The 22,864-nt window shown below is 36.9% G+C and overlaps 1 protein-coding gene across 3 annotated transcripts in view; it reads left to right on the forward strand.

The window, feature by feature from the left end:
• Positions 1 to 22,864, forward strand: part of MAP3K1 (mitogen-activated protein kinase kinase kinase 1) — a 78,068-nt gene that overhangs the window by 52,430 nt on the left and 2,774 nt on the right. For all 3 annotated transcript variants that reach the window (XR_009700815.1, XM_061189269.1, XM_061189270.1), the window contains exons 7-18: positions 1,085 to 1,206; positions 1,812 to 1,893; positions 2,001 to 2,184; positions 4,073 to 4,351; positions 13,913 to 14,034; positions 15,678 to 15,769; positions 16,041 to 16,230; positions 16,543 to 17,824; positions 18,199 to 18,351; positions 19,807 to 19,969; positions 21,129 to 21,260; positions 22,293 to 22,435. Coding sequence is in view for 2 of the 3 variants with exons in the window: in XM_061189269.1 (XP_061045252.1) it covers positions 1,085 to 1,206; positions 1,812 to 1,893; positions 2,001 to 2,184; positions 4,073 to 4,351; positions 13,913 to 14,034; positions 15,678 to 15,769; positions 16,041 to 16,230; positions 16,543 to 17,824; positions 18,199 to 18,351; positions 19,807 to 19,969; positions 21,129 to 21,260; positions 22,293 to 22,435 (2,944 nt within the window). In the remaining variant the exon portion in view is untranslated. The remainder of the gene's footprint in view (positions 1 to 1,084; positions 1,207 to 1,811; positions 1,894 to 2,000; positions 2,185 to 4,072; positions 4,352 to 13,912; positions 14,035 to 15,677; positions 15,770 to 16,040; positions 16,231 to 16,542; positions 17,825 to 18,198; positions 18,352 to 19,806; positions 19,970 to 21,128; positions 21,261 to 22,292; positions 22,436 to 22,864) is intronic.

Genomic DNA, 22,864 nt, shown 5'->3' on the forward strand with positions numbered 1-22,864 from the left:
CTATGCCATTATCAACCTACTTAATTTTTGTCAATCAGATTATCCCATTCCCCCCACAAAGACAAATAAAATAAGATAGAGCTTTATTAATTTAACATGTATTTTGTACTTCTCTTTTCACATTTATTGGCTATTGGTCTTTTTTATTTCAACTGCCTTTTTATCTTCTTTGCTCGTTTCACTGTTGAGTTGTTAATATTTTTCTTACTGATTTTATATTCACTTTGTATGTAATAGGAATAGTCAAATATATACAATATAATTCAGATACACATAATAAAGTTACAATTTTGCCATAAATGGAACCATTCTATACAAGTTTGAATTCTGTCATGTTATCTGCTTTTTTTCACCATATGGTATGTTATAGATATTTTTCTTTGTCATCATTTATGGATCTCTCATCCTTTTCAAAGGCTTCATAGTGTCTGGGTGTACCATTTTTTTAACCTTCTTTTGATGTTCCTTTGGTTGATTTTTTTCCTTATGCTAAATAGTTCTGCAGTGAACATTCTCACACATACATCTTTATTTTCTGTCTCTTTATTTCCTAGAAGTCTAGTTGAAAGGTTGTGTGCATTAAAAATGTGACATACTCGTTTCTAGGAAAGTTGGACTACACACGCACCAAAATTGTCTGAGATGTGTCTTCATACTTAAGGATGTGGAATAGATGAGCTCTACAGTCCTTCTAATACTTGAAATCTTGAAACTGTTGGCATGTAGTATGTTTGTACATAGTCAAATCTTATAGCAGTTTGTTTATTCAAAAGGTACAATAACAGAATTTTGGGGATACATATCTCTCTAAGATTGTAGTTCATAGGTTGAATTATATTCATAGCAAGGAAAGGTTAAACCATATCCACAACCTATAAATACATGGTGGTATGAGTCTGATTTGAAATTACTGTATATTAATAAGAGAAATATTTCTCAAATAGTTCATATACAAGACGCTCCTAAACAAGAATTTCTAATTAATTTTTTCATAGTCTAAAGAAGCCACAATTGTTTTTAGCATATGGCATTAATTCTGTTACATTCTTTTGTGGTTAATGCTTTTGTTTCCCCTTCTTTATAGTATAAAAGATGAAGAGGAACAGATGTGTCCTATTTGCTTGTTGGGCATGCTTGATGAAGAAAGTCTTACAGTGTGTGAAGATGGCTGCAGGAACAAGCTGCACCACCATTGCATGTCAATTTGTATGTGGCTCTTTTTCTCTCTGTGTTTACTCAACGTGGTTATTACTCTTATCAGCTAACTATATCATTTAGGATTTTAACGTGGCCTTCAGCGACACTGGTGAGAGAAGAAAAGAAGTACACCTAGGCCCTGTAAGAAGTTTTCAACAAGTAGGAGTTTAGGATCTCTTAGGGATGAGCAAAGAAATGTTATAAAGTGTGACGCGTGGTAATGGAAGGCGTGCACAGAATTAGAAACAGTTCTGATCTGGAAGGTGCACATGGAGGGAAGGAGGTGGAAGAAGGTCTGGTCAGGCCTTCCAGAGGGGGTAACGCCAAAGCAAGTTTTGGAATAACATTACCAGGTTATCAAGTGGGCAGAATGTTTTGAAAAACAGTAAACAAAGTACATGTTATATATAGCATGTTTAATTACATAGCATTTGCAACAATTACAAGCATCAGAATAATTTAACCTTCCGTGTTTGCCTGCGTTTAGGTAAACATATAATGTTTTGAGGTTCCTTCCATATAAATCCTATACTAGCTATTATGAACAATTATTACATAAATACTTAATGTTAAACATTTATACTTTTCTAAGTATTTTTTCCATAATTTTTCAGGGGCGGAAGAATGTAGAAGAAATAGAGAACCTTTAATATGTCCCCTTTGTAGGTCTAAGTGGAGATCCCATGATTTCTACAGGTAACAATTATGACTTAATGATTCGGGTATGTTTAATAAAAATGCTCCCAAAGTGTTATTTAAATCTGTTAATTATTTTTAGCAAGCTTTGTTAATTTTTCATTTAGCCACGAGTTGTCAAGCCCTGTGGATTCCCCTTCTTCCCTGCGAGCTGCACAGCAGCAAACCACACAGCAGCATCCCTTGGCTGGATCACAACGAAGGAATCAAGAGAGCAATTTTAATCTTACTCATTACGGAACTCAGCAGATCCCTCCTGCTTATAAAGATTTAGCTGAGCCATGGATTCAGGTGAGTAGTTCTTGTTCTTCATTTCTCAAAGAAACATTTATAGACTAATTAATGTAGTTGTCTCCCCAGTTGTTTATAATTTAATAAAGTACTTTTGCTTGCCTCCATCATGACTCGTATTCCATTGAAAATTTTAATTTTACCTTTGATGTTAATACTCTGCCACTTATTATAGAGCTTAAACTTCAAAATTTCTTTGTAATCTCAGCTCCCATCTCTAGAAACATCTTTCTAAACTAACAGACATAAAAGGTTATTCAAGGATAGACACTAGAACCATTTAATGCTAAGTTTCTCCAATGTTTAATCCTGCCAAGAATTTGTCATTTTTCTTATTTGTTGCCATTTAAACTCAGTTTCTCCTATTCATATTCTCATGGCATATGTTAGGTACTCAGTAATTGCTGAGTGGATGAATAAGAAAAGAATGTGGTATTTACCTTGTATTAGTCATTTTTATTTGTAAGGACAGTTTCCATTCCTTTCTCTTCTGCTTAAATACTTTTTCATCCTTAGTAAATCGGAATTTCGGTTGGTTGGTTGGATTCTAATGATTTTCTTTGTTGTTATCTGCTTAGTCCATTATTTTTTAAAATGTAGAATCCAAAACCAGACAACATCTCCAGTAGATTATAGTGAAGTAAAATGTTTTTGATAATCTGGTAAATTCTATTAAATTTGTTAACAGACACAGTAACTCATTAAGCTTATACATCAGAAGGATTTATCTCCTTTTTCTTTTGTGACCATTATAGTCCTGCAGCTTTTGAATTCTCTTTTCTTAGCATGTTAACAGCCTAATAGGAATCTAATAAAATTTACAAACTTAATAAATATATTATTTATTTTGTCTAGTTCATTAACGGTATTTAACATAGGCCCTCACCTGCCCCTTCATGAGTCCTCAAGAAAACTCTCAATTTGATACTGAGCTATTGGATGCCGTTTTTTCAAGGCAGTGGTTCAGGTTTGTTTTGCTTAAGCTTTAGGTTGGCCTAGGCTATATATTCCTAGTTTTTTAAATTAGGAATATCATATAAGACATAATTAAGACTTAGTGGTATGCTGTTTAACAGTGCCAGGCATACAACAAATTCACTATACTCTAATTGATTTATTCTCCTTTACTATCACTTTAAAACAGAACACATAAAAAAGTCATGATTTATTTTCCCCAAAAATGTGTTTATTCATCCCTAATATTTAGAACTTTTTCAAATGATACATTATCTTAGATATTAAGTTTACTTTTAGCTAACTGGTCCATAATGTCAAGACCATGCACCCTTTCTTTTCTTTAGGGATTCTCTGGCTTTGCAGATGTGATAATGATGACTATAATGACATGCACTTTAATTATAAGTATTTCATTAGCCTTTGCTGATCTGAACACAGTGTTTTTGTTTAGTCTTGATTTTTCCACTCCATTATATTTTTTCTAGTTAACCAAATAAGAGCCTTTGACTTACGACTATCATTGGTAGGAGAAATACTCTTATCTCTTGAACACCTGCCCCAGTGCCTTTCTTGATCTGGCTTTTTTTAATCTTCAGTTTTTTCTCTGTAAACTGCCTTAACACAAATACAAATTTGAGGTTCTTCACAGATATGTTTATTTTGTTTTGTGGTAAGCGCCGGAGTACAGAAATGCATATATATCCATCTTAATGGTGTTCACTCTTAGTTTTACTTGAGCTAATAAATGTTAAGGACTTTTGCTAATTACCAGTTAAACTTGAGTATGTCCTTACGGACACATTTGAAAATTGTATAGTATGGTGAAGACTTAAGAAATGTCCAATTTTCCTTTAGTAACCAAAAATCATACTTAATTCAAAACACTTCAGTTTTTCTTCACATTGAATTCATTTTGTTTGTTTGATTATAGGTATTTGGAATGGAACTCGTTGGCTGCTTATTTTCTAGAAACTGGAATGTAAGAGAGATGGCTCTCAGACGTCTTTCCCACGATGTTAGCGGGGCTCTGCTGTTGGCAAATGGGGAGAGCACTGGAAATTCCGGGAGCAACGGCGGGAGCAGCCCGAGTGCTGGAGCTGCCAGTGGGTCTTCCCAGACCAGTGTCTCAGGAGATGTGGTGGAGGCATGCTGCAACGTTTTGTCAATGGTCTGTGCTGACCCTGTCTACAAAGTGTACGTTGCTGCTTTAGTAAGTAGCTTTATTCTATAACTATAGCGTTACGGGTTTCTTGGGTTTTTTTTTTTTTGACAGTTTGCAGATATCATTTTTAAGATTCAGTAAAACTACTTTACCTAATTTAATTTTGGAAAATCCAAAATTTTTTTTTATTCCATAATCCCAGGAAATTGCAATCTTCCATTTAATCTCTTCACTTGGATTTTACTCATTTTAATCCGGTCAACTTTTCTTATATGCTGTTTACTTTTCTCTACTCTAAAGTAGCAATAGCAGGACTTCCCTCATGGCGCAGTGGTTAAGAATCGCCTACCAATGCAGGGGACACGGGTTCGATCCCTGGTCTGGGAAGATCCCACATGCCGCAGAACAGCTAAGCCCGCAAGCCACAACTGCTGAGCCTACATGCCACAACTACTGAGCCTGAGTGTCTAGAGCTCATGCTCCGCAACAAGAGAAGCCACTGCAACGAAGCCCCTGCTCGCCGCAACTAGAGAAAGCCCACGTGCAGCAATGAAGACCCAACGCAGCCAAAAAAAAAGCAATAGCTTGCTATTCATACCTTCACGTTTGCCTTACATTATACGTGACCAAATTAAAGATTCTTTATGGGATAGCAAAGTAACCTAGAGTTACTTTGATTTTTTTTTTTAATTTGATATTAGTAGACATTAAGAAGAACTGATTTTGGGGACTTCCCTGGTGGTCCAGTGGTAAAGAATCCGCCTTGCAGTGCAGGGGACGCAGGTTTGATCCCTGGTCAGGGAACTACGATCCCATGTGCTGTGGGACAACTAAGCCTGCGTGCCACAACTACTGAGCTCACACGCCTCAACAAGAGAGCCCATGTGCTGCAAACTACAGAGCTGACACACTCTGGAGCCCGCGAACCACAGCTAGAGAGAGAAAACCCACACGCCACAACTAGAGAGAAGCCCAAGCGCTGCAACGAAAGATGCCACGTGCCTCAACGAAACATCCCGCGTGCCGCAACTAAGACCTGACACAGCCAAAAATATAAATAAAATAAATAAATATAAAAAAAAAAAAGAACTGCTTTTTAATGAACGTTGTATGGAAATTCAGCAACCTTTTCACAAAAGAGGATTCCATGACATAGATTACTGAGTTGTTTTTCTAGTTTAACCTGTTAGAAGTTGTCTTTTGTGAGTGAGGAATGACAAGGAGGCTGTTCTGTTTGTAATTTTGTAGGCTAAAATTTGACTTTCTCCATTATGAGTATATATATCTTTAGAACAGGGTTTCTCAACCTCAGCACTTACTGACATTGAGACATAATTATTTGTTGGGGGCAGGGGTGCTGTCTTATGCACTATAGGATGTTTAGTAGCATCCCTGGTCTATACCCACTAGATACCAATGGCCACCTTGTCCTCCCCTAAGTAAGTCATGACAACCAACAGTGTCTCCAGGCATTGCTGAGTGTCCCGTGAGGGTCGAAACTGCCCCCAGTTGAGGACCACTGCTTTATTTATTTATTTATTATTTTATTTTTTATACAGCATGTTCTTATTAGTTATCTATTTTATACATATTAGTGTACACATGTCAATCCCAATCTCCCAATTCATCCCACCACCACCACAACCCCGCCCCCCCCACCACTTTCCCCCCTTGGTGTCCATACATTTGTTCTCTACATCTGTGTCTCAATTTCTGCCCTGCAAACTGGTTCATCTGTACCATTTTTCTAGGTTCCACATATATACGATAATATATGATATCTGTTTTTCTCTTTCTGACTTACTTCACTCTGTATGACAGTCTCTAGATTCATCCACGTCTCTGCAAATGACCCAATTTCGTTCCTTTTTATGGCTGAGTAATATTCCATTGTATACATGTACCACATCTTCTTTATCCATTCATCTGCTGATGGGCATTTAGGTTGCTTCCATGACCTGGCTATTGTAACTAGTGCTGCAATGGACATTGGGGTGCATGTGTCTTTTTGAATTAATGGTTTTCTCTGGGTATATACCCAGTAGTGGGATTGCTGGATCATATGGTAATTCTATTTTTAGTTTTTTAAGGAACCTCCATACTGTTCTCCATAGTGGCTGTATCAATTTACATTCCCACCAACAGTGCAAGAGGGCTCCCTTTTCTCCACACCCTCTCCAGCATTTGTTGTTTGTAGATTTTCTGATGATGCCCATTCTAACTGGTGTGAGGTGATACCTCATTGTAGTTTTGATTTGCATTTCTCTAATAATTAGTTATGTTGAGCAGCTTTTCATGTGCCTCTTGGCCATCTGTATGTCTTCTTTGGAGAAATGTCTATTTAGGTCTTCTGCCCATTTTTGGATTGGGTTGTTTGTTTATTTAATATTGAGCTGCATGAGCTGTTTATGTATTTTGGAGATTAATCCTTTGTCCGTTGATTCGTTTGCAAATATTTTCTCCCATTCTCAGGGTCGTCTTTTCATCTTGTTTGTAGTTTCCTTTGCTTTGCAAAAGCTTTTAAGTTTCAGTAGGTCCCATTTGTTTATTTTTGTTTTTATTTCCATTACTCTAGGAGGTGGATCAAAAAAGATCTTGCTGTGATTTATGTCAAAGAGTGTTCTTCCTATGTTTTCCTCTAAGAGTTTTATAGTGTCCAGTCTTACATTTACGTGTCTAATCCATTTTGAGTTTATTTTTGTGTATGGTGTTAAGGAGTGTTCTAATTTCATTCTTTTACATGTAGCTGTCCAGTTTTCCCAGCACCACTTATTGAAGAGACTGTCTTTTCTCCATTGTATATCCTTGCCTCCTTTCTCATAGATTAGTTGACCACAGGTGCGTGGGTTTATCTCTGGGCTTTCTATCCTGTTCCATTGATCTATGTTTCTGTTTTTGTGCCAGTACCATATTGTCTTGATTACTGTAGCTTTGTAGTATAGTCTGAAGTCAGGGAGTCTGATTCCTCCAGCTCCGTTTTTTTTCCCTCAGGACTGCTTTGGCTATTCGGGGTCTTTTGTGTCTCCATACAAATTTTAAGATTTTTTGTTCTAGTTCTGTAAAAACTGCCATTGGTAATTTGATAGGGATTGCATTGAATCTGTAGATTGCTTTGGGTAGTATAGTCTTTCTCACAATATTGATTCTTCCAATTGAAGAACATGGTATATCTCTCCATCTGTTTGTATCATCTTTAATTTCTTTCAGCAGTGTCTTACAGTTTTCTGCATACAGGCCTTTTGTCTCCCTAGGTAAGTTTATTCCTAGGTATTTTATTCTTTTTGTTGCAGTGGTAGATGGGAGTATTTCCTTAATTTCTCTTTCAGATTTTTCCTCATTAGTGTATAGGAATGCAAGAGATTTCTGTGCATTAATTTTGTATCCTGCAACTTCACCAAATTCATTGATTATTAGCTCTAGTAGTTTTCTGGTGGCATCTTTAGGATTCTCTATGTATAGTATCATGTCATCTGCAAACAGTGACAGCTTTACTTCTTCTTTTCCAATTTGTATTCCTTTTATTTCTTTTTCTTCTCTGATTGCCACAACTAGGACTTCCAAAACTATGTTGAATAATAGTGGTGAGAGTGGACATCCTTGTCTTGTTCCTGATCTTAGAGGAAATGCTTTCAGTTTTTCACGATTGAGAATGATGTTTGCTGTGGGTTTGTCATATATGGCCTTTATTATATTGAGGTAGGTTCCTGCTATGCCCACTTTCTGGAGAGTTTTTTTATCATGTATTGGTGTTGAACTTTGTCAAAAGCTTTTTCTGCATCTATTGAGATGATCATATGGTTTTTATTCTTCAATTTGTTAATGGTGTATCACATTGATTGATTTGTGTATATTGAAGAATCCTTGCATCCCTGGGATAAATCCCACTTGATCATGGTGTATGATCCTTTAAATGTGTTGTTGGATTCTGTGTGCTAGTATTTTGTTGAGGATTTTTGCATCTATATTCATCAGTGATATTGGTCTGTAATTTTCTTTTTTTGTAGTGTCTTTGTCTGGTTTTGGTATCAGGGTGATGGTGGCCTCATAGAATGAGTTTGGGAGTGTTCCTTCCTCTGCAATTTTTTGGAAGAGTTTGAGAAGGATGGGTGTTAGCTCTTCTCTAAATGTTTGGTAGAATTCACCTGTGAAGCCATCTGGTCCTGGACTTTTGTTTGTTGGAAGATTTTTAATCACAGTTTCAATTTCATTACTTGTGATTGGTCTGTTCATATTTTCTATTTCTTCCTGGTTCAGTACTTGGAAGGTTATACCTTTGTAAGAATTTGTCCATTTCTTCCAGGTTGTCCATTTTATTGGCATAGAGTTGCTTGTAGTAGTCTCTTAGGATGCTTTGTATTTCTGCAGTGTCTGTTGTAACTTCTCCTTTTTCATTTCTAATTTTATTGATTTGAGTCCTCTTCCTCTTTTTCTTAATGAGTCTGGCTAATGGTTTATCAATTTTGTTTATCTTCTCAAAGAACCAGCTTTTAGTTTTATTGATCTTTGCTATTATTTTCTTTGTATCTATTTCATTTATTTCTTCTCTGATCTTTATGATTTCTTTCCTTCTACTAACTTTGGGTTTTGTTTGTTCTTCTTTCTCTAGTTCCTTTAGGTGTTAAGGTTAGATTGTTTATTTTTCTTGTTTCTTGAGGTAGGCTTGTATTGCTATAAACTTCCCTCTTAGAACAGCTTTTGCCACATCCCATAGGTTTTGGATCGTCATGTTTTCATTGTCATTTGTCTCTAGGTATTTTTTGATTTCCTCTTTGATTTCTTCAGTGATCTCTTGGGTTATTTAGTAACGTATTGTTTAGCCTCCATGTGTTTGTGTTTTTTACGTTTTTTTCCCCTGTAATTGATTTCTAATCTCATAGTGTTGTGGTCAGAAAAGATGCTTGATATGATTTCAGTTTTCTTAAATTTACTGAGGCTGATTTGTGACCCAAGATGTGATCTATCCTGGAGAATGTTCTGTGCACACTTGAGAAGAAAGTGTAATCTGCTGTTTTTGGATGGAATGTCCTATAAATATCAATTAAATCTATCTGGTCTATTGTGTCATTTAAAGCTTGTGTTTCCTTAGTAATTTTCTGTTTGGATGATCTGTCCATTGGTGTAAGTGAGGTGTTAAAGTCCCCCACTATTATTGTGTTACTGTCGATTTCCTCTTCTATAGCTGTTAGCAGTTGCCTTATGTATTGAGGTGCTCCTATGTTGGGAGCATATATATTTATAATTGTTATATCTTCTTCTTGGATTGATCCCTTGATCATTATGTAGTGTCCTTCCTTGTCTCTTGTAACATTCTTTAAAGTCTATTTTATCTGATACGGGTATTGCTACTCCAGCTTTCTTTTGATTTCCATTTGCATGGAATATCTTTTTCCATCCCCTCACTTTTCAGTCTGTATGTGTCCCTAGGTCTGAAGTAGGTCTCTTGTAGACAGCATATATATGGGTCTTGTTTTTGTATCCATTCAGCAAGCCTGTGTCTTTTGGTTGGAGCATTTAATTCATTCACGTTTAAGGTAATTATCGATATGTATGTTCCTATTACCATTTTCTTAATCGTTTTGGGCTTTTGTAAGTCCTTTTCTTCTCTTGTGTCTCCCACTTAGAGAAGTTCCTTTAGCATTTGTTGTAAAGCTGGTTTGGTGGTGCTGAATTCTCTTAGCTTTTGCTTGTCTGTAAAGCTTTTGATTTCTCCATCGAATATTGTCGGGTAGAGTAATCTTGGTTGTAGGTTCTTCCCTTTCATCACTTTAAATATGTCATGCCACTCCCTTCTGGTTTGTAGAGTTTCTGCTGAGAAACCAGCTGTTAACCTTATGGGAGTTCCCTTGTATGTTATTTGTCGTTTTTCCCTTGCTGCTTTCAATAACTTTTCTTTGTCTTTAAGTTTTGCCAATTTGATTACTATGTGTCTCGGTGTGTTTCTCCTTGGGTTTATCCTGTGTGGGACTCTCTGCGCTTCCTGGACTTGGGTGGCTATTTCCTTTCCCATGTTAGGGAAGTTTTCGACTATAATCTCTTCAAATATTTTCTCGGGTCCTTTATCTCTCTCCTCCTTCTGGGACCCCTATAATGCGAATGTTATTACGTTTAATGTTGTCCCAGAGGTCTCTTAGGCTGTCTTCATTTCTTTTCATTCTTTTTTCTTTATTCTGTTCCGCAGCAGTGAATTCCACCATTCTGTCGATCACTTATCTGTTCTTCTGCCTCAGTTATCCTGCTATTGATTCCTTCTAGTGTATTTTTCATTTCAGTTATTGTATTGTTCATCTCTGTTTGTTCTTTAATTCTTCTAGGTCTTTGTTAAACATTTCTTGCATCTTCTCGATCTTTGCCTCCATTCTTTTTCCAAGGTCCTGGATCATCTTCACTATCATTATTCTGAATTCTTTTTCTGGAAGGTTGCCTATCTCAACTTTATTTAGTTGTTTTTCTGGGGTTTTATCTTGTTCCTTCATCTGGTATATAGCCCTCTGCCTTTTCATCTTGTCTATCTTTCTGTGAATGTGGTTTTTGTTCCACAGGCTGCAGGATTGTAGTTCTTCTTAGGACCACTGCTTTAGAATAATTCTTATCTGGTCTGGTTTTTTTTTTTTTTTAATTCTTCCACTTCATTTTTAAAATTTATTTATTTATTTTATTTATTTGTTTTTGGCTGCGTTGGGTCTTCGTTGCTATGCACAGCCTTTCTCTAGTTGCAGTGTGCGGGCTTCTCTTGTTGCAGAGCACGGGCTCTAGGCGTGCAGGCTTCAGTAGTTGCAGCACGCAGGCTCAGTAGTTGTGGTTCGCGGGCTCCAGAGCACAGAGTCAGTACTTGTGGCACACGGGATTAGTTGCTCCATGGCATGTGGGATCTTCCCAGACCAGGAATCAAACCTGTGTCCCCTGTGTTGGCAGGAGGATTCTTAACCACTGTGCCACCAGGGAAGTACCTGGTCTGTTTTTAAAACTCATTTCATTTCTCTGCCTCCACTCTTAATCTTTTTATAATCCATCCTATAACAACTATGCCTAGCAAATCTTCTTTTTGAAATGTATAGTATAGTGTTTATGAACATTAGTTTGGAGTCAAAATTGAGTAACCTCATAATTTATCATCCCAACTGGGATACTTGAATAATCTGCTAAAGTGGGACTAGCCTAGGCAATCTGGATATATGGTCAAAATCAGAGAGACTTTGATTCGAATTCTGGTTCTCCAGTTTGCTAGCAGTGTAACTTTTTAGGACTCTTAAACTTCAGCTTTTTCACCTATAAAATAGTGAAAATATGTACCTCTTGGGTTTGAAATGAGATTGTGTAGATACCTCTAACTGTAATGTCTAGTACCTTGTGAGAACACTGAATATAATAGTCATCATTATTCCTTAAATGCCACTTTATTCCCCAGCTCAGAAACCTATAGAGGTTTCTGTTTCTTCAACAGTATTTCCTGAGGCATATTTTGTGGAATTTTGGCTGGATTATGAAAAGTTCCTTCCCTTTCTTCCCTGAAGAAAGAGCTCTGTGTTCAGTTAAAATTGGTGGATACTAAATTACATGAGGTTAAATGGGTCTGTTCACTGAAAGGCTTCTAGGAGCCTTCATAAGTTAACATACATTGGGAATCTCATCATGGCATGATGCATTATTTCCCAAATTTATCTTAACCGTGGTCTGTTTTTTCATATAGCATCTTGAAGGACCAACATACTATAGAATACTATAGAATAAAGACCAGCATACTGTAGAATAAAGACCAGTGTTCTTGGCTCAACTTTTTACCTCTTTCTTCTTACTACTTTCCAACACAAACCTTCAGACATATGTGACTGTTCAATATAATGCCTGACTATCTGGTTGTTTATTATCACTTCACATGGTTTCCCAATGCGTTCATGAGCTCCTAGAGTGCAGGGATTCTGAATGATACTGTATTCTGATTCCTCTGCAGTTATTTAGTGTGCCAGGCACAGTGAGGGCAGACATGGTTCCTGCCCTTAGAGCTCTCCCTTCCCTTTCTCCCCTCCCTCTTGCCCTTCTTTGTTTTCCCTTCCCCTCCCTCCCCATATATAATTTTTTGCTGAACCATTTGAAAGTTATGTGCAGGCATCATGACATTTCACTTCAAATACTTTAGCATGTATCTCTTAAGAACAAATAACATTCTTCTGTATAATCACCATGCAATCAGCAAACTCTGAAAATTTAGCATTAATAACAATATTATTATGGACTATAAAGTCCATATTCTTATATCCCCAAATTGTCCCAACAGTGTCCTTTTCGGCTAAACTACAGACTTTATTCATATTTCACCCATTTTTCCATTAATGTCTTTTTTCTCTTTTAGGATCCAATCCAGAATCTCACATTGCATTTAGTTATCATGCCCCCCTAATCTTCCCATCTGTGACAATCCCTCAGTCTTTACTTGTCTTTTGTAGACCTTGACACTTTTGAAGTGTATTGGCCAGTGATTTTGAAGAATGTTCCTCAATTTGGGTTTATCTGGTATTTTCTCAGGATTACATTATGCATTTTTTCGCAAGAACACCAGAGGTGATGTGCCCTTCTCAGTGCAGTGTTATCAGGGGGTATATCATGTCAGTGTGTCTTATTATTGGTGATGCCATCCTTTGTCACTTGCTTAAGGTGCTGTCTACTGGATACTGTAAAATTACTATTAATAAATGTGTTGGGGGAGATACTTTGAGACTATGCAAATATCCTGTTTCTAGTCACAGATTTTAGCATTTGTCAGTGGATCTAGCCTACAGCAATGACTACTGTGGTGTTCTAATGGTGATCTTCTGTTTCCCATATTCCTCCTTTATTAGTTAATTGGAATTTGTCTATAACGAAGAGCCGTCTCTTCTCTCCCATTTATGTATTTATTCAGTTTTTAATTTCTATCACCATAGACTCATGGGTATTTATTTTATTCTATGGGTTATAATTCAGTACTATCATCATTTACTTTGTTGCCCAAGTTATTCCATCTTTAGCCATTGGGAGCTCTTTCAAGTTGGCGCCTTTCCTCATTTTCTTTTTAAAATAACTTTTTATTCTGAAATTAATTCAGACTTTTAAAAATTACAGAAATAGGGACTTCCCTGGTGGCGCAGTGGTTAAGAATCCGCCTGCCAATGCAGGGGACACGGGTTCGAGCCCTGGTCTAGGAAGATCCCACATGCCGCAGAGCAACTAAGCCTGTGCGCCACAACTACTGAGCCTGCGCTCTAGAGCCCACGAGCCACAACTACTGAGCCCACGTGCCACAACTACTGAAGCCCACGTGCCTAGAGCCCGTGCTCCGCAACAAGAGAAGCCACCGCAGTGAGAAGCCCGCACACCACAACGAAGACCCAACGCAGCCAAAAATAAATAAATAAATTTTAAAAAAAATTACAGAAATAGTTGAGAGTTCCTTTCTACCTTATCTATTTATTTATCCAATTTTTATTTGTATCAGTATCAACTCATGGATTCTTATTTTATTTATGGGTTATAATCTATTCCTATCATTTTATTTCTCAAATTGTCTCAGATTAGGCCATTGTCTCTGATGCTTTTTAAATGTAGTTAAACTGACCTTCAGTTTTTTTCCCCCAGAAAACGTTGAGAGCCATGCTAGTATATACTCCTTGCCATAGTTTGGCAGAAAGAATCAAACTGCAGAGACTTCTCCGGCCAGTTGTAGACACCATCCTAGTCAAGTGTGCAGATGTCAATAGGTAAGGCCCTATAAATGAACTGCTTCAAACCGTCTTGTCCTGAAAGCCTAGCACAGAGCCTCACACCTAGTGAGTATTTGATACATACTTACTAAATGAGGCTTTGAATATTGTTTTCTAATGTGAGATTTGAAATTAACATGTAACATTTAAAGCTCTTAAGGACTAGGAAGAAGAACTAATGGCAAGTAAAAACCAGGCTAACAAACTGCATGGACCTCCACATTATTGTATTGTGATTGATTCTCTTTTATTTTAAAGTAATATTCTTAAAACTGAAGTCCAGTTGATAAGAACAGCAGCTGATGTATGAGATATTATCTCATTTTAGACAATGAGTTACACAGGATAGGAACCAATAAAATCATTATACATGCTTTGCATTATCAGGGCCAAAAAAACAAAAACAAAAACCCCGTTCCATTATTTTCTTTGTGATGGAATTTTACTCTAACTGTGATAGTTTTGTCAAATAACAACAACAACAATTCCATATATCCCTGCAATATCCTTAAATATCAGCAAGGAACAGGAACAGCCCTAACTGGAGGTAGAGAAATGAGGGTATGGTGATAGGGAAAATGAGCACAAGCTATGCTTTTATTAGACCGCTGGTTCCCTCTCTCTTTTATTTTTTCCCTTTCCATAAAGTGGGAGGAAAAGACCACTTTTGATATAATGAGCATAGCTACAGTAAACACTTTTTTGGCAGTTCTCATCTCTTCGGGTCCCAGCAGATCTCAGGTGGTAAGAAGCACGGACTCTCCCTTGGTTTGCCTCTGCCATTACCTCCCTTTGGAGCTCTTCTAGTCCAACTTTGTCTTCCTCCCTAAGTCACATGATGTAGTCTGTAGAGGATCTCAGAAATTAAGCACTTAACTTTGACTTGTTTCTCATCTCATAAAGTCTGTCTTTTGTCTCCATTGTTTCTCTACACAAGCCTACAGATTGTAAGTATTAGAGGTTTTCTTGTTGCTTAGAGAGAATACTATAAATATCTGAAAAAAATTAACAAGTAATTTGCAAAATGCATAGAAAAATCATTTCATTTCTTAATATTATAATAGGGTTTTTTTCCCTAAGAATTTCAGTGCTTTTATGGCATTTGTTTTGTTGTCCGCTTCCTGAAATTCTAAAGTTAGGTTGTTTACCTGGTCACTTGAATGACTGAACATCATAAGAAATATGGTAAAGAGATTTTATGATATTTAGAAGTCATTCTGGCTATATAAAGAGAATATAAAGGTTTTGGATGGGAAGATTTTGTTTTTAATTCAGGAGAACTTAGTGAAAATTCAGACATCAAAATGTCTGAGTCTTTTCTTTCTTATTTTAACAAGATATGATAATGAAAATAAGCCTTTTATCTGGTTTCGTATTTAAATTAATACTTGCTGTTTAAGAGCCAGTAGTGAAGATGCTGTGCTTAACATAGAAGATAAGGTAAAATTTATGAAATTAAATACCTAATAATAAATATTATTACTTATAGTGACATCATTAATTCAGTTTTAGTGGTTGAGAAGCAAACACTCCTAAAAACATTTTTTCCCACCTTTTCACAAGGCATTACATTACTCCTCTCCTTTTAATATGTATTTTATCCAAGATTCAAGTCTGATGTTGCTTCCTTTCATTTTTAGTCGCACAAGTCAGCTGTCTATATCAACGCTATTGGAATTGTGCAAAGGCCAAGCAGGAGAGTTGGCCGTTGGCAGAGAAATACTTAAAGCTGGTAATAACTTTTTACTTAAAATTAATATAGCATGTTTTATCATTTTCCTTAGACGGTCTAATCTCATAATCTCTAATAGGGCAGTTACAGGATTTTGAAATAATTTTGTAAATTGACTCAGCTAACATTAGAAATAGGAATTAATCTAAAAGGGAGATTCTTGAAATTAATATAATTCAAGTATTTTTGTTAACCTTAAACCATTTGATCATGTTTTGTTTTAGATTTTAGTATCACTGTTTTTCAGTTATTTTTACTTTCCTTTCTGTAGGATCCATTGGTATTGGTGGTGTTGATTATGTCTTAAATTGTATTCTTGGAAACCAAACTGAATCAAACAACTGGCAAGAACTCCTGGGCCGCCTTTGTCTCATAGATAGACTGCTGTTGGAATTTCCTGCTGAATTTTACCCTCATACTGTCAGTACTGATGTTTCACAAGCTGAGCCTGTTGAAGTCAGGTAATTTTTCTTCTGAAAATACGTTTCTTTCCCTCCTCTTACCTACCCCATCCCACCGCCCCCCGCCACACCCATCCAAGAAGGACACATTTTAGATGAATGAAAGACTCAAATTACAGCGCACATGTAGGTTACTGATACCTTAATATTTGATTGGCAAACACCTGAAGTCTAGGCTATTTAATTAAAAATTTATAGATCCTTTATACTGATTTTTTTTTATGTAAAAGCTGTGAATTAGTACCGTTTTCTTTATTTGTATATATTTTGCAGTAATTTTGTTTCATAATTGAATGTGCTTTTTTCTTTCAGGTATAAGAAGCTGCTGTCCCTCTTAACCTTTGCTTTGCAGTCCATTGATAATTCCCACTCAATGGTTGGTAAACTCTCCCGAAGGATATATTTGAGTTCTGCAAGAATGGTTACTGCAGTACCCCATGTATTTTCAAAACTGTTAGAAATGCTGAATGTTTCCAGTTCTACTCATTTTACCAGGATGCGTCGTCGTTTGATGGCTATTGCAGATGAGGTGGAAATTGCTGAGGCCATCCAGCTGGGCATAGAAGACACTTTGGATGGTCGACATGACAGCTTTTTGAAGGCATCAGTCCCTAACAGCTGTCCAGAAGCCACAGAGAACAGTTCCTTTGAGCGCACAGACCATTTAGAGAAAACTGGAAAAGGACTGTGTGCTACAAAATTGAGTGCCAGTTCAGAGGACATTTCTGACCGACTGGCCAGCATTTCAGTAGGACTTCCTAGTTCAACAACAATGGAGCAGCCAAAGCCAATGGTTCAAACAAAAGGCAGACCCCACAGTCAGTGTTTGAACTCCTCTCCTTTATCTCATCATTCCCAACTAATGTTCCCAGCCTTGTCAAGCCCTTCTTCATCTGCCCCATCTGTACCACCTGGCACCGTAACAGATGTCTCTAAGCATAGACCTCAGGGGTTTGTTCCCTGCAAAATACCTTCTGCATCTCCTCAAACACAGCGCAAGTTTTCTCTACAGTTCCAGAGAAACTGTTCTGAAAACAAAGACTCAGATAAACTTTCCCCAATCTTTACTCAGTCAAGACCCCTGCCCTCCAGTAATATACACAGGCCAAAGCCATCTCGACCTACCCCAAGTAATACAAGTAAACAGGGAGATGCCTCAAAAAATAGCATGACACTTGATTTGAACGGTAGTTCCAAATGTGATGATGGCTTTGGCAGCAGCAGCAATAGCAGTAATGCTGTTATACCTAGTGACGAGACAGTGTTCACCCCAGTAGAGGAGAAATGCAGATTAGATGTCAATACAGAGCTCAACTCCAGTATTGAGGACCTTCTTGAAGTGTCTATGCCTTCAAGTGACACAACAGTAACTTTTAAGTCAGAAGTTGCTGTGCTCTCTCCTGAAAAGGATGAAAATGATGATACCTACAAAGATGATATGAATCATAATCAAAAGTGCAAAGAAAAAATGGAAGCTGAAGAAGAAGAAGCTTTAGCGATTGCCATGGCAATGTCAGCATCTCAGGATGCCCTCCCCATAGTTCCTCAACTACAGATTGAAAATGGAGAAGACATCATCATTATTCAACAAGATGTAAGTATAGTCTTTAAGAGGTTAGAGAATTTCCTCGGGCCGTGCTAAAATAAAACTAATTCAGAAATACAGCTTTTAACATGAGTTAACTGTTAGAAGCAGATTTTTCACATAGAATTAATTATACAACAGTTTTTGTATCATTATTTGAACAGAAATACTCATTGCCTATTTCAGAGGCGCTTCTGGTTGATTCTACAATGGTGATCACTTATGCATTTGACATTGGTCACCAACACTGTCCCTTCAGAGGTCAAGTTTATAGGTGATTTGGGAAGCCAGACTGAACAAGAGTAATATTTTGCCAGGCTGATTTCACAAACTCTTACTCTTTTAACTTAACAGTAAAAGGATTGCTCTCATTTAATATGCAGACACCAGAGACTCTACCAGGACATACCAAAGCAAAACAACCTTATAGAGAAGACACTGAATGGCTGAAAGGTCAGCAGATAGGCCTTGGAGCATTTTCTTCTTGTTATCAGGCTCAAGATGTGGGAACTGGAACTTTAATGGCTGTTAAACAGGTAAAATATCTAGTGAGCATATAAATGATTAAAATTATAAAAGTGAAAAATGAGCGAATAAAGGATATATCCCCGTATGTACATATTTTAGTTTTTAAAGTTTTCAGAAACCTAAATTTCTTTTTTTAAAATATTTATTTATTTATTCTATTTATTATTTATTTTTTTTGCTGCGTTGGGTCCTAGGTGCGGCACGCGGGATCTTCATTGCGGCACCTGGGCCTCTCTTTAGTTGTGGCTTGCAGGTTTTCTCTCTCTAGTTGCGGCACGCAGCCTCTCTTGTTGAGGCGTGCAGGCTCAGTAGTTGTGGCGCGAGGGCTTAGTTGCCCTGTGGCGTGTGGGATTTTAGTTCCCCGACCACAGATCAAGCCCACGTTCCCTGCATTGGAAGGCGGATTCCTTACGACTGGACCACCAGGGAAGTCCTGAGAAACCTAAATTTTAAAGTAGATGTTGCCACAGCACCAAAAGTATCATGAGTTCCATTTGAAAGTTGAAGCATGATTATTGTCATGGTTCAGCAAGATGAAACATCAGGATAGGCTCTATAAAGGTTGCAGTTTTTGTTTGCACTTTTTTATATTTATTAGAGGTATGGTTTTATACTCCCTTCAGCAAAGTTACTGGTGCAATGTCATCTTGGGATTTCTGTGGTTTACTTTTTTTTTTTTTAATTAATTAATTAATTTATTTATTTATTTTTGGCTGTGTTGGGTCTTCGTTTCTGTGCGAGGGCCCTCTATAGTTGCGGCAAGCGGGGGCCACTCTTCATCGCGGTGCGCAGGCCTCTCACCATCGCGGCCTCTCTTACTGTGGAGCACAGGCTCCAGACGCGCAGGCTCAGTAATTGTGGCTCACGGGCCCAGCTGCTCCGCGGCATGTGGGATCTTCCCAGACCAGGGCTCGAACCCATGTCCCCTGTATTGGCAGGCAGATTCTCAACAACTGCGCCACCAGGGAAGCCCCTGGTTTACTTTTTATAATGAGCATGCTTATCAAGATATGACAATAGTTGGGAACTCCCTGGTGGTCCAGTGGTTAGGACTCGGCGCTCTCACTGCTGGGGCCTGGGTTCAATCCCTGGTCGGGGAGCTAAGATCCCACAAGCCTCGTGGCGAGGCCATAATAAAGTTTTCATGTTTAAGTCATGTTGGTTCTTATGATTGGGCTTTTCTCAATTTTTTAGTCTCTCTTCAGACAGTTTTGAAAGATTGGTTATGTCCCAGTCTTTTTTCATCTCCTGATATTTTACTGCTGCTTGTTAGATTCTTATTATTTAAAAGAGTTTGACTTGGTTTTTTTATAAAGGATCTACATTGCATTCATGAGCATAAATGCCTTCTTTTGATACATAAGTTAATTTGGGTTTGTCCATTTTAGATTAGATTGTTAGTGAAAATTATAAATAGAAACTCATCAGAATTCAAAACTTTGTAAACATGTTTACTGAAATAGGTGACGTATGTCAGAAATACATCTTCTGAGCAAGAAGAAGTAGTAGAAGCATTAAGGGAGGAGATAAGAATGATGAGCCATCTGAATCATCCAAACATCATTAGGATGTTGGGAGCCACATGTGAGAAGAGCAATTATAATCTCTTCATTGAATGGATGGCAGGTATGTTCATGTTTTAAATTACAAATAGTAATACATAGATTTAACTTTTGCTTGACATTAAATTTAGGAAAAACCGTTTAATGAACACTTATTTTTATTAAATAGTTTAGATTCCTAAAAGTAAATTGCCTCAACATAGTAGTATGAACTGTAAATAGTTTGTCTTTTCATTTAAATATAAATAAAATATTCATTACCTCTACCTTTTAAACTTTTTCAGTGTGTCTTTTAAAATGATTGTGTATCATTGTTTTATAGGAATAATTTTTTTAAACCTGCCATGGTAAGATCCATATTTGTCCAGTTGGCCATCATTAATAGGACAGATTTAGGAAATATTTTAACATAACACTATAAAAATAAAATTAATTAAGATATAGCTTTAGAAACTAACAGGTAAACTAGCACTGAAGCGTAAAGTTGAACCTTGTCATCTACTTGAACAAATAGAGACTGAGTTTTATTTTGTATTATACTGTATATACAGTAAAATAAATGACTTGGGATGTAATGAATACATAAGCGCTTGGTTTAACTTCATAGATTTTTTTGTGTTTGAAGAGTGTATTTCTATTTACAAATCAGTTCTTTAGTACATTCTCTGATGTTGGTTGTTACCTGGGTTGATGGTTGTATATAGGTTGACTATTATATACAATTTTAGATGAGGCTTACTGAGTTTGTGACTTGTCCTAGGTCAGAGCTGGTAAATAGTAGGATATGAAGCCTAACTCTGGGTCTTCTGGCTCCTCCCATTCTTTTTACCTTCTGTTAAGTAACATGTTACCACTGTTTACTTATGTCATTAAGAAAGAGATTTTGTATATCTTGGTCAAAAAGACAGAGAGGTGAATTGTACATTGTACATGTATGAGGAATAGTTCCATCCAAAATTGTTAACTTTTAAAGCTTTCTGAAATCCTGACCTTCCAGAAAACCATTCATGAGGGTTCCATGAAAATGTCTCCTAATTGATAGGTCTTAAGATTACTGGAATGTGTTAGTTTTTAAACCAGTTTCACTTCTGAAGCAGATGATAAATTTAATATTTCAAATGTGAATGTGAGCTCATGCAGTGCAAGCTTATGTAACCAAAGTGTAATAAACAATTTTAATTTTGGCTTAAGTTTATGACAAATTATTATTATTACATGTTTAGGGGGATCTGTGGCTCATTTGCTCAGTAAATATGGAGCCTTCAAGGAATCAGTAGTTATTAACTATACTGAACAATTACTTCGTGGCCTTTCATATCTCCATGAAAACCAGATCATTCACAGAGATGTCAAAGGTAGGAATTCTTTTAATTATCTTCTTCTTATCAATAAGCAGAAAACAAATGTAATTTTAAAACTTAGACCTTTGTTGATAGTTTCTAACTTGAAATCAACTATGGGATTGTTTCTCCTGAGTAACTCAGATCACTAGAATTATCAGAAGTGAAAGGAGTGAAAGGAACTTTCAGGGTAATATATTCTGCCTTCCTTAGGCTGAGACTTTTCCACAGTCTTACTGCTAATTGATGGCAAACCAAGTACAGAATCCAGGTCTCTGATTCCCCTGTCTTGGTCTCATGATGTACTTAACTGCCTCCCCAAAGGTTCCTGTTCCTGGCTTTATTTAAAATAACTGGGATATTGTAAACTCCTTTTAAGAAAAATCCTCTCAAATCTTTTGCAGTTTGGTTTATTAAGAGCAACTTTGGGGAATTCCCTGGTGGTGCAGTGGTTATGACTCCGTGCTTTCACTGCCGGGGTGCAGGTTCGATCCCTGGTCAGGGAACTAAGATCCTGCAAGCTGTGCAGCCAAAAAAAAGAGAGCAACTTTGGTTTTCTGACATGAATGCCTTTAGGATTTGATATAACACATTCAAGTAATTTTATAACATTAATTTTTTATTAAGCTATAATTATGAAATTACAGTATAAAGTCTGAATTGGTCTAGGTCAGTATGTTTCAACAGAACTTTGTCTCAAAGTGTAAACTACACTAAAATTGGAACTTTGAGGAAAGATTTTGCTAAGAATCATTATATTAAAGGTTTAACACTTACTATTTAAAGTTTTACGAAATCTCTGCTTTTGTTCCTTATGCCTTGATGCTTTGTCTGATTTTCCCTCTGAGGCTTTGGATTTTTTTTACACTGCAGAGACCTATGTGCCTTTACTAATGAAGTGAATTGAGAGGAAGAGTAGATTTCTCTGACACACAGTCTACTTTCTTTCGTTTGTCATTGTCCTATTTCATTAGTAGTATTTTACTGAGTTTTTAATCTCTTCTTTTGTTTTTAACTTATAAGGTCATTTGCTGTTTTTGTTGACAGGTGCCAATTTGCTAATTGACAGCACAGGTCAGAGACTGAGAATTGCTGATTTTGGAGCTGCAGCCAGGTTGGCATCAAAAGGAACTGGTGCAGGAGAGTTTCAGGGACAGTTATTGGGGACAATTGCATTTATGGCACCTGAGGTGAGAAGCAGCTTTGAGTGTGATGAAAGAAAATATTTTAGAGTTCTGTGTGACAGCATTACACCAAATAATTTTGCAGTGTTATCCACTATGTGCTTACTAATTAGAAGTCCACGGCCCTAAAACTAAGGTCTTAATGATATCCTTGATTTCAGACCCTTAATCCCTGTGTTTCCATAGCCTTTAAGCAAATCTATTAAAACCTATTTCTAACAAAGAATTATTCGGTAATTTATAGTAGTTGTTTTCTAGTAAACCCAAGGTGCATATAATTGCTATTCTGAACTTGGCCTCTTCTGTTATGTTCAGAACTCTTCACGTTCATACGTAGTGATAATTGGTTGTCCTCTTGCTCTGTAGTTTACTACGCGTACTGAGGCGGCTTTGAAATTCTATGATATGACTCTCCTTCAGAACCTCACAATTCTC

This window comes from Eubalaena glacialis, chromosome 4, assembly GCF_028564815.1.
Source record: "Eubalaena glacialis isolate mEubGla1 chromosome 4, mEubGla1.1.hap2.+ XY, whole genome shotgun sequence".
Taxonomy (NCBI): domain Eukaryota; kingdom Metazoa; phylum Chordata; class Mammalia; order Artiodactyla; family Balaenidae; genus Eubalaena; species Eubalaena glacialis.